Here is a 15300-nt window from a genome sequence, read left to right on the forward strand (position 1 = left end):
CAGATTCTCTAAGCATGGGAAAACAAAGTACACATCACTTCCGTACAATCAGAAAAATCCTATCAGGAGCAGGAGGGAGGAGAAGCAGGGCAAATAATGAACAGATGGTCAGGAGCAGGGCCATACATTTGCCATGTAAAGTTCTAAGTAGAAGATAGGTATAACAAAATACATTGTTTTTTCCTGTCCTTGCACCAATTCAAATCTTGAATCAGACATACTTAAATGTTACAGAATTATATTATTAAATAATTTTTAAAAGTGACAGGAAAAACAGTTCCTTAGTTTGGAAATAATTTAATTGCAGAGATTCTTTGTTATTCTGTCACAATGGCTTTTTGTCATATTAATTGGTGTTTATCAGATGGGACTGGACTTCCACTGTGAAAACTGTTACAGTGAAGTAGATGCATTTTGAAAAGCAATAAAATACATCTCAGGACATACAATGATAAACTCAGTACATGATGTAAATAATATGTCTGGTTTCAGCCATAACAATACATAAGGTTGATCCACAGTCTTAAAGTCCATTAAGTTCAGTAATAATAGAATAACTTGGTCCCTGTCCTACTTTCCTCTCACCCCATATAACAGGGAGGAAAAAAATACAGAAGACTTGTCCACCTTTGCCTGGTTTGCCTCATTAGTCAGTAGGTTTCATTCTAAAACTCAAGTTTAGGTGAAACAGAAAAACAGGATCTCCTGGAGAAAAAATCATGAAGATTTTCTTCCTCCTCTTCTTCCAAAGATTTCTAAAGAGCATAAGTTGAGATCGCTGTGAGAGAGAGAACTTCTTGGTTTCACACTGTTTTTCTCTCCCAGAGAGATGGATTATCCTTCACTGAAACATAATCATAGGCTAAGATGTAGTCACTGAAGGATGTATTGATGTGCTTTAAGATGTCACTTGTAGGGTAATTATGATATATCACCTCTGTGACACATATTTTAAATTTTCCCATTGCTTTCATTCAGTTTTCAGCTGTATTTCAGACTTGCACAGAGCCACATTTTACAATACATGGACAGGTGAGCTCCATCTGCTTGTGCTAACCAGAGTCCTTTGATCTTCCTGAAGGGAACAAAGAATAAACTTTAACTGGGTCTCAAACCATAGCTGGTAGCACCATAGTCACTTCAAGTTGAGATAAGGAGTTCGTAAAATTTCTTCTGGGAGAGAAATCATACCAGAAATATTTTCATGTCAGGTAGATAATTTTAACTACATGGGATGATGTAAAAAAAAAACCCCAAACAAAAAACCAAGATAAACAAACAAGCAAGCCACCAACAAAGCACGCCATAATACTTGGAAAAAAATATTTTTTGACCTAAAAGTTGTCAGAAAGTAATGATTATGTGATTAATTAGCTCAATGAATCAGCGAATCTATGGTTTACATGTATTATAAACCATTTTGCTGTATTATAATAAGCTTCAGTATTTTGGGCTACTTCATCTGCTTTTTTTCCTAGTGAGTTGTACTTAACTTTCTACTTACACTGAAGTGTGATTAGATTTCTGCTTAATTGGCTCTGTTGTCTGCTTTTTTAGGGAGACCATAGCAGTTGAAACATTTCTGAAACATTTCTCTGCATTGTTATTCTATGAGATTTCAGATTTATTTATCTCATGCACTTGTTACAGAACTCTCTTACAGTGCTACTGAAAAGGGGATGAGCTAAAAATATCTTTATCAGCAGCTCTTTGAGTTGTGACTAGGTTACAAGGCAGGAATTTATATAAGCTTTTCCTGAGCTCTTAGTTCAGAATGCTCTGGAACTCCTTAAACCCTGTTCCCAAGAACCCCATAAAGCAGCGGGATAAGTAATTTCTGCTAAACAAGTTATTTCTTATTCAGTTTTCTCTTCAGTGTATGTATTTAAATAAAGGAAAGAAACTGGCTGTTTAGTTGACTAATAGCATACAGAAAATATAAGTATATACAAAAAAATAAGATGGGTTCCAGCTCAGTTCAGATTGATCTAAAGTTAGAGTGAAACTACATATTACTTTCTATATATGCCAGTTATATGAATTACATTACTTTTTGGTTTCTTCGCTCTTTGTTGAAGATTTCTTTCCCGAACCATCCTCACAATTTGTAAAAATGTATTTCATTATTTTCCGTTGGGAAAATCTATTTTACCCTTGGTAACTGGGGGCTAAAGCTGTCAAATCTCATAGTATGAGAGGCTGGAAGAATGGTGGGCAAATGAGATGGACATTTGCATTAATGCAAGCTGAAGCATTGTGAGGAAATTAACAGTCCACTTAACAATTCATTAGTTCTCTAGCTGAAATTTTCAACCTCTGACAGCTGTGATTTCGTTTTCTTAAGGATGCGCAAAAGGATCTGTAACATGTCTCACAGAACAGCTCTCTCCCTTGTGAAGAGCCCTGCTCACTATTCAATATTCCATTGCCACACTTGCGTGGAAGAGCAGATTGACCTTTTCCTTGTAACTTCAGATATTCAGTGCTTGATATTTTGTCTAGTTTTCAATGAAATTGGGAGTATGGTAGAATTACATTTGATAAATGTCTGTCGTGATTTCAGGAAACAAGTAACACTCCATCTTGTTTATTACCCATAAACTGATGTTGTGTTGGATAAAACCAAGAAAAACTTCATGGCATATTTGCCTCTGGTAGGTTTAGATGTTTGTGTTTATCTTATTATTTAAACAGTGGGGATAATATTCATTTATCCAGCCTTGTGCTCATGACAGAGTGCCTAAAAGAAGACATCAGTGTTCTGTCCAGCTAAGCTAGAGGAATCCTTTATTACTCTGAGCTCCCTTAAAGAGACCTGCTGTATCCTCAGGAGGTCAAATAAGTTCTGGGAGAATGTCCCTAAACGTGGTCTCTACTTTTCTCCCACCTTTGCTTTTTGTCCAACATTCTAAAATTCTCCCTTTTCTCTGTTAAGTAATTAAAATATTTTTGAAGAAATTAAGACAGAAGACTTCCAGGGAAGTCATTCACATTTTTCAATAGCCTCCTTTTTTCTAATTAATATTGCATAGCTACATGGAACCTGTGTACTTTCTAGAGTTTGAAAGAACTTGACTGGCAGCATTCTGTATGAATTTTTAGAGAACTTCAAGTCTTCTCAGCATGCTTAATATGGTACAAGCTCCAAGCGAATACCGTTTCTTCTGAGAAGATGACAACTAGAAGCCAGTCCTGTTTCTTGTGATACTAATATATTGGACAGAAAACATTTCACTTAACACTCAGAGCAATGGTAAATGTAAATCTGAGTATGTTTAGAAGTTCAGTGTTCAGGTTTTTTAAGCAGCAAGTGTATATTGTCATTGTAGTTCGTATACCGGGTGGTGGAGAGCAGGGTTTGGAACCAATCTGTCTGTGTTGGCATCCATTTCCTTGTTGGTGGAACCAAAAGCATTATTATTGACTAGTAAACCTGCAATTTGAGATTGAAGCTCTTTTAAGACAGCTTGACATCAGATGCTTCCTCACATGGCCTCCCAGAGTCCAAGCGTAGCATTTGAGTGCACAGCGAAACCTGTTTTTCTTCCAGCTTTTTATAATGACCATGAAGAAATAAACACTTTGTGTGAGAGGAAACTTGAGTTACAGAGACACCACTTAGCTTGACCACTTCTGTGTGTTGTTTTGAAAGGATTACAGACTTGAAGACCAGAAGGATCTACTAGACTGTCTAATCTGATTTGCCTCATGTTACTAGCCAATTTCTTTGAGCTCAAAGCTTGTGTTTGGCTAAGAGGGATCTTCCAAAATATGCTCCAGATCATTAATTTAGAGCATCATCATGAGATGACAAATTCACCAGATGATCAATATTTTGCTTCAATAGTTGGTAAACCCAGGGCTTTAAAAAGGCACTTTATGTGGGTTATTCTTTTTCAGGGTAGATGTACGATGCCCAGTCTAGTTGTTGAACTTTAATGTGATTTGATCCATCTTGTGCAGAGTGCAAGACTTGTAGTTGCAGTCTGAGGAAATGAAACAATATGTCATCCAAACAGACCAGAGTTAAGGCTGCATAGAGAACTTCTACCTGGTCATTTTCCTTTTAGGCTCTTTCTTCCCAGCTGCTTTAAATTACCAGCACAAAACGGTGTTATTATGCATGCTATACATAGCTTGCATCTTTTTCTTGCTGCAGGGAATAACATGCATGTTTTACATCTGGCAGTTTTAAAATAAAGATTAAGATCATTCCTATTCTGAAGTGACAAAGGACCTCATTAATTTTTAGTGGATAACATTTGTTGTGTGCAACATGTACGTTATTAACTGTTTGCAAATTGCTGTTTTGAGCAATTGCAGTTGTTCACCTCCAATAGCTGAACAGCAGAAGGCCATTTGTGGGCAGCAGATGCATCTTCAGGGCAAAGCATTTAAAGAATTAAAAAAAATAAAACTATCTGGTAGCTGATAGTGCTACTTAATATCTTGACAGATAAACTGTGTAGATACAACAGTCTCCTGAACTCCTCTGTTGTTAACCAACAGATTGAGGCTGTCATAACAAAGAAGACCATGACAAAGCTGAAGGTATTGATGATACCAAGATAAAAGAAACCTATAGACCAGCAATATAATTTGAGAGTTCCTTGGAAGGAAAACAGAAAATGATCCAGTCTGGTATTTGGGAAGCATGCACACAACAGCCAATCTTACTTAGCAAGATATCTTTATAAATAAATTTTCTTTGTGCCTTGATTATATTCAGATTTTTATTTCCCACTAGAATCTTTCAGATGAGTACTGCTACTTTGTTGTATAAAATTATCATCTCATTGAGCTCCATTGTCACATCTCAGTTGCGTTATCACTATTATCTCTCTTACCAATGCAAGTTGACCTGATCCTCTCATGAAAGCACAGCATTTCATTTAGAGTGCTTGAGGACTGATCCCCGCTATCACTTGTGTTTCACTCTATTGAGAAGTTTCTTACAACAGACTTACGTTACACAAAGGGGTACAGCCCTGGGGTTGGTTTTTTTTGTACCTTTGCATGAGAAAATGTACAAGCTGCTTGCTGTAGTCAAGGAATATCACTTAATTTGTGATTTAGATATTACACAGTTTACTGACTGAGAAAATAATTTCCTGTATGGGAGGAACTTGAAACTTTAAGTATGTCAAGGGGTTTTTTAGAACAGCTTGGGAAAGACCTCAGAAAAGTGCAAAGGACTTTTTTTTTCCCCCTCATCACATCAACACTTTGAGAAACAAAGCAAATCCCGCTTTTAAACTGCAGTACTGGGTTTTGTTTTCTTTTTCTCCCAGATGAGTGGTCATTGTCCTGGCCTTCAGGAATTATTACCTTGTTTGTGAATATTTTCATAGATCCCACATCTGTACCCCATCTGCCTTCCCCCCTTCTTGAGACCTTTCAGGTTTGATTTTTGAATTGAGAGGAACAAGGCGAGTTCCTTTTTAACTGCTGTGCTCATCCAGAGGGAGGGGAGAAAAGAGAAAAGTAAGTGTAGTGCGCACCTTCTGCAAATGCTGAAAGGGAGAACTTTCCAGCCTCACGCAGCAGGGAGTGAGTTTGCCACGTTAGAACATATACGTGCAATGACTTGAAGAGCTTGGTTGTTTGTGAGCAACCTTTCTACATATGTGAACACTTACTTCTTCAAAGCTATGTTTTTGAATCGGAAGACTCATGAAATATTGTGAAAGATGATATCAGAATCCAGTCTCTGCATTTAGAAGTCAACCAGGAATAGCTCTCATCCAGATCTCCACTCCCAGTGCAAAAGACACTTGTATTTTAAACTGTAGGAAGAGGATTACAAAGATGCTTTAATTGTATGTTATACTTTACTATTCAATTGTATGTTCCTGTAATTCACAGACTTTTCTGGTTTTGGCTGTACATACTGTACTGCAATCTGTCATACTTACAAGAATATGAAGTTTTGAGATGGCTTGCTGGCATGTTTTTGACCTACACAATATACTGCATTTGTAAAATGCTATTGTGAAAATTTGCAAAACAACCTTGCTGTACCATTGTCAGCTCATGATTCTGTAACATGGTCTCAAAATATGGGGGATTCTTTGAGCAATTAATTAGATGTACTTGAAGAAACTTTTCTGGTTCTCCAGGGCCTCTCTATCTTTAAATGAAATGTGATAGTCTGTTTAGTTGTGAGAATCTTCAAAAGTCTGCCTGAGCATAACTGACATCATGCTTTGTCTGAGACCTCAGATAATCTTAAAGTAGCAGTGAGGTAGGAATGGCCCCATTCATTTTACTGTGTGCTAACTCCAGTGCTCGAGTTCTACTTATAAGTGAGGCAAGAAGGAAGCAGTGGTACTGGGTCACTAGGTAACGCCAATTCCAACAAGGTGCAGTTGAGACACAATTAGGGTATCAGAAATTAAGAACTGGATGTGAAAGGTGTAGAAAGTAGGTACATTGGGCATGCTTTAAAAATATATATAGTGCGGCTATAAATAGGGAACAGTTAAGCTTTTTTTTTTACAGAAGGTCAAAGTATTGAACTTTCAAAAGTTTGGCGATCATTTTAGCAAGCAACAATAAGCAGCTGCAGTCATACAGTATTTGTACACAGTCATTGTCTTTCTGTTGCTGCTATAGCTCCTTTTAAAAGTAATAAATAATTTTAAATTGGGTCTGACATTTCAAAAATACCTGAATTGTAATTTGTTTCAGTAATAGTTTTATACATGGCTTATTTTAGTATCAGGTGTTTTATAAAACCAACAGTATCCCATTAATAGAGCAAAGTTCCAAGTACCTTAATAGCTACTTTAAGAAAATTTTATTAAGATAGCCACAATAAAAAAGGACTAAATTATGTATTGAAGCACCTCAGAGTGCTTTAAGGGGTGAGTAAAGTTATTTCTGTACATCTAAGTCTTCCTCTGCCCCTATTTTTTGCTGAATTAAACAGAGTAACTGCAGATGGTAGCGAAGATGGATAGGTCCAAGCCGCATAATGTGTGCCAAGCGACAGATTACAGTGCTTGAGTGGGACTGGATAGATTCAGATGTCATAGATAGAGGTCAATGATCAGCTCTGAATGTATGCTTGAAATCCTCAATGCTTTTTCCAACATATGCTTTATTCTGTACCCATTCTTATAACTATTAATGTTTACTATGTGGTAAGGTATTCATCTAAAATACAGAAGATACACATGGCTCTCAAGCAGGAGAATGATAAAAGAAGCTTAGGGAAATAGTGGTGCTACTTTTTTTTTTCTTAAGAGATCACTCAAAGTCTGGATATCCTGCAGTTGACCCAGAAACCTAGAGACATTTTTTGGCAGTGCACTGAGTTAAGTGCTGTGGTTTCTTTTGGTTTCTTTTGGTTTCTAATGCCTCTTTTTTTTTGTGCTTGGAAATCACCTATCCACTGTAACCACAAGCTAGCCAACTACTTTTTCCACCTAGAAGCTATATCATGATTTTAAATCGGGGAAGACATGGTTGTTTGCTTTTATTGCCCTCTTATAATAACATTACATGAAAGGTAGCATTTGTTGCACAGGCGGTTCTTTCTGTAGTGATCACATTCCTGTGACTGGTAACACCCCTATCAGTCTTCATAAACTCTGAACATAAAGTCTTTTTTCAAGTTAAGCAGATTGAATTTTGTTGTAATTTAAAGCATTTTCCTGTTACTCTCTTATTACTGTAAACATACACTTTTGTAAAACATTTGCATAGCTGGGATATGTTTCACTGCAACACACAGAACTACACTACTAGAATTAAACGCACTGTAGTAGCAAGTAATAATGACTACTTGGTAGGAATGCTCCTCCTGTCCCATGTTTAATCGATATGGTACTTGTCACAGGGTACTGTTGTGTAATTTATACATCCCTTCATTACTGCTTCTGTCACTGTCTTACTCACCTTGCTACAGTAATTCTGACTTCATACATTGTGAAAGCGGTCTTTGGATCCTGTAGACTTAAAATTGGACAACAGTAATCATAATCAATAGCTTGTCAAAAATTTCAATTGACAAGCATGTAGCAAATCTTATTTAGCAAGTATACATAGTATGTCATATAGATCAGCAGCTTGTTTTTAATAAACAAACTACTCCCGTCATCCTCGGTATAATTCAGTTTAATCTGTGCCTTGTACAGATTAACGTCACTGACTTCTTTCAGGGCTCATTTTGTAGATGAGGAAGAGAAACAGGTTAGATTTATATAAACTTATTTGAGAAAAATCACTGAAAGGATTGAAGGAGTTTTCTTTGTATTTCAGTAGGAGTAGCCTGAGAGAAGTGGAATAATAGCTTGGCTTCATAGACCAGCTGCTTTTCTGCAACATGTATGTGGTAGGAGGAAGAGCGTAGAGCAGGTTGCAGAGCTAGCAGTTGGCTCCTGCTGCATTGCTTCCACTCCTTCCCAAGAGTGGGAATAGCTACTGTATTCTGAGAAGTGGAGGGAGGCAACTGTCTGCTGCAGACCTGATGCTCATCTAAAGATGTAATGTTTGAAGATGTGAGGTGTGAACTTGAACATTTCAGAGTTCAGGCAGCGTCATTCTTAGATACTGAATTCTTACTGTCTGTGTGAAAAATACTAATATGTTACAGCACTTATTTATAATTCCATTGGGTTAAGAGATACACAGCACGAAACTTGCTGCCTATGGGCCAAACCAAATTTGGCTGCATGACTGTTCTTGTATACTGTCTGAAGCACAAATCTTTTACAGCTGGTGGGGGGGGTATGTTTGGTTGTGATAATTATATTTAAAATATTATTTGGGGGGAAAGCAAAGCATTTTGAAAACTCTAAATCTTACTCTCTTAAAAAATAGCTGAATAAAAATTTCCAGTAAACTGAAATTGCACATGGGGTTATGTGAAAATAGTTGGGAATTTTGACCACCTTCTTCCTCCAAAGGGAGCGGAGGAAGAGGATCAAAATTTTACATTCAATAACTGAATTTGTCACGAGCGTGTTTTTGTTTTGGTTTACAGATCAACCGTGGATTTGGAATATTCCTTACACTAACGCCCCTGATACACATGGAAATATGTGGGTTCCTTCGTGAGCGTTTCCAGTATTCTGTGACATTTCACTCTCTGATGCTGAGCCTGCCATGCTACTTGCAAGACTCCTTATTTCTGGTTTTAAGCTATAATGTCTGCTGTAATGACTAATTTGTAGTTGAAAGAAACATTAAAACATCGATAATGGTGAGATTCTTGGGGAATCGATAACCATATTATTAAAAATGAACCTGCATTTTTTAATACCTTTTTATATGGTTTTTCCTTACTGTGGTTCGTAATATGCTTTTGAAGATTAAAACAAATGTAGGCAGTTCTCGGAGATTCTCTCTGCATTTTTAGCTGTAATTAATTTAAAATTTACTGTTCTGTAAGACTGTCTGTTGGTCCCAGTAGCTGGAATAAAAGTTATTGTATGTAAAATTTAAACAAAAATAAAGTCCATCTTGTTTAAATATCCTTTGTTCCATCTTCTTCTAAGTATGTGCTTTCAAATTGGCTTGAAACTTTGCTGTGCAATTATCACTTCTAATGCAAGCTCTATACTTGGTGATTTGGCTTCTTGTCAGTCATTTCCTGATCCTCTTTTTTTCTTGCCCCCTTGCAGACACCCAAGTCCTGTCCAAAACACTGAACTGCAGTGGATGGGCTTGGGTGCTGAAGAGTAGTCTTAAATAGTGCTGTGAACAACTGGCCCTGCAGCCTGGAAATCTTGTAGTACAGAGTGGTACTTCGTTCAGAATTCCCTCTGGATCCCAAATAATCTGACTGGGCGGCTGTTCCAGCGCCACCTCATTCATTTTGCAGTGTCATTCCCCAAGATGGGAGTGCGCTACTTCCGAATGCTTATCTAATGTCTATCTCTGTTTCATTCCAAAATTGCCATAGAAAAGGTGCATGTTTAGGAAATTGTTAGGGCATCAGGCTAGCAAGGAGTAGTTTTCTTTCATTTTCCTACACTGTCACAGACCAATCCATAGAGAAACCCTATGAAGTACTGCTGCTGTTCCATCTTTCATACCCTTTTCCCGTTGTTCTACCCTCTCTAGTTACATTCAAGTTCTCTGGTGCAGGTATCAGATGCTCTTTCAAATCAAAAAGGTTGTGGCTTTGAGGTATTGTTGGGGAAATTATTGTACAGTCTCTTATTCCAAGGGGAAATGCAGCTAGGCAGTGGAATAGCCTTGCCTGTAACACGGAGGGATTTTACATTCGCCCAGTAATCATTATTATTGCTTTATCTGGTTTTGAGAGCGTTGCAGATAATGTGAGCTGAGTACGGATCAGAGTGCTGCTGGGATGTTCATGGAACAGATAGCAAGATCGCCTTCTGCTTTCACCTCACTTCGATTCCGTATGCAGAATCTGTACTGTTTATGCTACATGCGGAAACTGATTCTGTCCCTGATGAGCCTGAAAAGACAGGGGTCAGGGAAAGTAATGTAAAAGTGGAGCAGTGTGCTCTAAAAACTGATATAACAACTTCATAGCCATTGTTATACTTTCTTTTTATAAGAAACTAAAACTTCAGGGTGGCAACACTCTTTTGCTGTCAGTCCTATGCAACCCAAACGCAGCTGGGCTTCGTGACATACTGGAGCTGGACAGAAGGCTCTTGACAAAACCTTTGGCTAGAAAATGCTGTCTAATAACAGTTTTCTAGATATGGAGCCTCTCTGGTGCCAGGACAGACCTACAAACACTTCTTAACTGTCCGAATAAAATTTTTAAATTTTTCTTGTGCAGAATATTTTGAATCATTTTTTGTTTCATGTCAGGGCCCTGACATAGTTCCATAAAGTGGAAATACGAACAAAGAGAAGGAGAAAACAGACAAATTGATCCAACCCGCAGCAGAATGTCTGACATACGTAACTGGAATTGACTCTGGGATCTTTGGTTACCCATGTGCTTCTCTTTTAATTTTAAAAAGTAGTTTGAATTTAAAAGAAAAAAAAAGGCAATATCATTGTCTGTAGAAGTAATTATTACTCAACACAACATGTTTTTTACTTAGTAAATTGCTGCTTAATTTCTCTTGCTACTGGTGAGAATGAATCTGATCTGGTGCCACTTCAAAATTAAGCAAAAATGGTAATTTCCAATACAACAGCAGCGTAGGAATTTATTGTTAATGCATATCAATACATGCTGGTACAAACAATGTGTGTACATTTCTGCAGTGCTGCTAATTAGGTTGTAAAGAAGGAGGTAGTGCATTTTTCTGTGCTTAAATGGCTAAAACAATTTGACCAAGCCCTAGCCAATTTTAGTGGCTAATGCAATTGGTTATGTTTTGTAAAAGCTCAACGGACTCCTAACCCCCAGCTGTACCAGGTCCCATACTGGTGTTATAAACCATCCACCATCAGAGAGGTCACAGCGTGGGAGGGAAGCAGGCTCTGTAGAGCTGCAGTACACCCTGCAGAAGGAGAGATCAAGGTGGACGGCTGGAAATTTGGCTTCACAGTGGCACTTCAGCGTTGGACTGCATTACTGTAGCCATTAACATAATGGGATAATACCAGTTTACTCCCTCCTGGGACAAGGAAGGAACTTAGTGGTTACTTGTGATTCTGAAAAGGTTCTGTCAAGGGCAGCATAACATTGTGCAGCTTCTTATTGGAGTCACATAGTAAAGCAATGATGTGATTTTGGTTTGTTAAGACTGTGGTACAGGGATCTATCTAGAGCCTTTTCACCGCACTTGAGATTTAATCCAGCATCACAGAAGCTAAAAAGGCATAAAAGGTACCATGTGTTTCGTTCCACACTTGGTGTGCAAACATCCAACAGTACCATAGCTGTCTCATTTGGTGGCTTTCCTGAATGCGTCAATGAGCTTTTTTCAGCAATTAGTGACACGTTAACTCCTTATGCTTTCTTCTGCTAAGGCTTTCTAAGGTTTTGATATTTCAGCTTTGTCTTCCAGTAAACAAATATGAATACAGCAACAGAAATAACTGCACAAAAAATTCCAAGTAAATGAAAATTAATAGAGATGCGATACTGAGAACTGACTACTGAAATTGTCACTGAAATCGGGAACAAACCTTGTAACACCAATGTAGTGTTAAAAGGCAGGCATTCTTTATTCACGGTGCCGGATGCACGGGGGATCGCTCCACCTAACGTGCGTACCTTACACACTTGTCCCGTGTGATTTATATAGACTAAAAATATACATATTCATTTTAGCCATACATATTCAATATTATTCTCTTTTGTGATTGGCAAAAACTTGCTCGCGCCACATGTAAATTCTTGCGCAGGCTCAGTTGTCCTTTCCCATTGGTCTCTTTTGAGTAGGTGGTATTACTTGGGTTGGGGGTCGGTGAGTCGGTGGTCGCGATCTCCCCCTGCCGGAATTACCTTTTACCTACTTGGTTCTTAATCTTGGCAGTCCTGGCCAGTTTTCTCAGTCCACTACACAAAACCACATTTTGTCATCCTCTTCTGACAGAAATACATTGTCTATTGTTTCGTTTGCATTAATAATTACCTAGAGGCTAAAATGCAGATCAAAGAATACACTGATCTGTATACTCCATGTCCCCAGACTTAATGTCCAGTTGGATAAGGCTGTACAAGGAGTATAGCAACATCCATGGTTGGTTAATTCCATCACCCTGGTTACATTTCCCCCCTTTGGAAGTTTTGAAATAATCATTTTTTCAATACTTCCATCTTAGATCAATAATATTCCATTATATCATTTTAGTGTTTGGGTTCATCCTCTCGATTTTCCCACTTGATTGTGGTATCCAAGGGGCATGTAAGTCCCATTTTGTACCCAAAATGGTAGTAATCTGTTGAAATACATCTGCCAAAAATGTGGTCCTCTATCAGAGGACATTCCCATTGGCACCCCAAATCTTGGTATTACTTCCTTCAGTAATATTTTAACTACTTCTCTAGCTTTATTGGTGCAGCAAGGGAAAGCTTCTGGCCATCCAGAAAATGTATCAGCCAGCACTAACAAATACCTATATCCATTTTTTCTGGGTAACTCAGAAAAATCAATTTGCCAATAATCTCCAGGACAGTTTCCTTGTTTTGTTACTCCTAAAGGTGGCTTCTTTTGGTTTGGGGGGTTATTTTTAAGACAGATTGGACACTTCACTACTATGGATTTAACTATTCCTGTCATCCCTACACACACTAATGAGGTTTTCAAACTCGAAACCATGGCATCTACACCCCAATGTGTTTGCTCATGCTTTGCTTTTGCAAGTTCTGTCATAACTTGCGGGGTTATTATTACCTGTTTTTCTGGCATTACCCACCATCCTTCTGTATTTTATGATGCTTCCAATTGTCCTGCTAATTGCTCATCCAATTTATTGTACCTCGGTTTCAAGTTTGGAATTTTTATCTATTTTACTGGTACTAGTGCAAGGATACCTTGCTCTGCAGCCTCCTTTGCAGCTTTGTCTGCCAATCGATTACGTATGTTTACAGCCGTCTGACTGAGTTGATGAGCTTTGCAATGCCTGACCGCCGCAACTTTTGGTTTCTGCACATCTTCCAGGAGTTGGAGAATTTCTTCTTTATGCTTTATTGATGATCCTTGGGCTGACAGCAGTCCTCTTTCCTTCCAAGTAGCTCCATAAGCATGGATCACACCAAGTACATACCTGGAATCGGTCCAAATGTTTACCCTCTGTCCTTCTGCCAGTCGCAGAGCCTGCTTCAGTGCCACCCATTCGGCTTTCTGTGCTGAGGTATTAGCAGGCAGTGTCCCTGACTCCAATACCTTGGTGGTGGCAACAACAGCATGTCCGGCCGTTCGCTTCCCTTCTTGTACAAAGCTGCTTCCATCTGTAAACAATTCCAGAACAGGATTTTCCAGAGGTTCATCTTTCAGGTCTGGTCTGCTGGAATAGACTTGTTCAATAGTTAGCAGGTAATCATGTTCTAAATTCCCTGTCAGATTTTCTGCTGACAAGACCATTGCTGGATTAACAGTTGCTGTGGTTTTTAATTCTTCATCATCGTGTTCCAATAAGACAACCTGATATTTCAGCATTCTGCTGGGGGATAGCCAATGACCCCTGGTTTGCTCTAAGACAGTTATTTCCACGTGGGGTACATATACCACCATCTTTTGACCCATGGTCAATTTTCGAGCTTCTTGGATAAGCAATACTGTTGCTGCCACAGCACACAAATATCCCAGCCATTCTTTACTCACATTATCAAGTTGTTTGGAAAAGTATCCCACTGGCCGCCTCCAGGATCCCAACCATTGTGCCAGCACTCCAAGGGCTGGATGTTGTCTTTCATGTACAAACAACTCAAAAGGTTTGATCAGATCAAGTAAACCCAATGCAGGGTCCATCATTAGTGCCTTTATAAGTTCTTTGAATGATTTCTGACATTCAGGTGTCCAAGTCAAATACCGATCTTTAGATTCTCTTAAAGTTTAATATAGTGGCTTCACATACAGTCCATATTTCAGAATCCAGAGTCGACGCCATCCAATCATCCCCAGAAAAGCTGTCAGTTCCTTTGGGCTGCTAGGTTCGGGAATTTGACAAATGGCTTCTTTCCTTTCATTTCCTATTTGTCCTTGAGATATCTCAAATCCCAAATAAATCACTGCTTCTTTTCCTATTTGGGCTTTGTTTCTGGAAACTCTGTATCCTCCTTGGCCCAGAAAATGTAATAAACTGATATTAATTTCAAAACATTTTTCTTTACTTTCTGCCTCTATCAGAATGTCATCCACGTACTGTAACAATATGCCTCTCCCTTGATTCTGTTTTTTCCATATCTCTAATTTTTTTCCCAGCTGAGTCCCAAATATTGTAGGGCTATTTTTAAATCCTTGTGGAAGTACAGCGCATGTTAGCTGCATCTTCCATCCTGTGGAGGGTCTTTCCCATTCAAAAGCAAATATGCTTTGGCTTTTTATGTCCAGAGACATGCAAAAGAAGGCATCCTTCAAATCTAGTACAGTAAATCATTTAGGTTCTTCTTTTAAAGAGGTCGGTAAAGTGTATGGATTAGCCACTACTGAGTGTATATCTTGGACTATCTTATTTATAGCCCTTAAATCCTGAACTAGTTGATATTCCTTGCCAGATTTCCTTACTGGCAATATAGGAGTATTATATTCTGATTCACATTCCACCAAAAGCCCATATTCTAAAATTTTGTATTAACTCCTCTAATCCGTCTCGAGCCTCCCACTTAATAGGATATTGTTTTGTCTTACTGGCTTGGCTCCAGGTTTTAAAGTTACTTTTACCGGCTGTGCCAATTTAAATCGTCCC

At 38.4% G+C, this 15300-nt stretch overlaps 1 protein-coding gene across 1 annotated transcript in view; it reads left to right on the forward strand.

Annotated features, from left to right (window-relative positions):
* Positions 1-9486, forward strand: part of TDP1 (tyrosyl-DNA phosphodiesterase 1) — a 53900-nt gene extending 44414 nt beyond the window's left edge. The window contains exon 16 of the mRNA XM_064460551.1: positions 8990-9486. Coding sequence (XP_064316621.1) covers positions 8990-9063 — 74 coding nt within the window. The 3' untranslated portion in view covers positions 9064-9486. The remainder of the gene's footprint in view (positions 1-8989) is intronic.
* The last annotated feature ends 5814 nt before the right edge of the window (positions 9487-15300 follow it).

This window comes from Phalacrocorax carbo, chromosome 9, assembly GCF_963921805.1.
Source record: "Phalacrocorax carbo chromosome 9, bPhaCar2.1, whole genome shotgun sequence".
Lineage (NCBI taxonomy): Eukaryota > Metazoa > Chordata > Aves > Suliformes > Phalacrocoracidae > Phalacrocorax > Phalacrocorax carbo.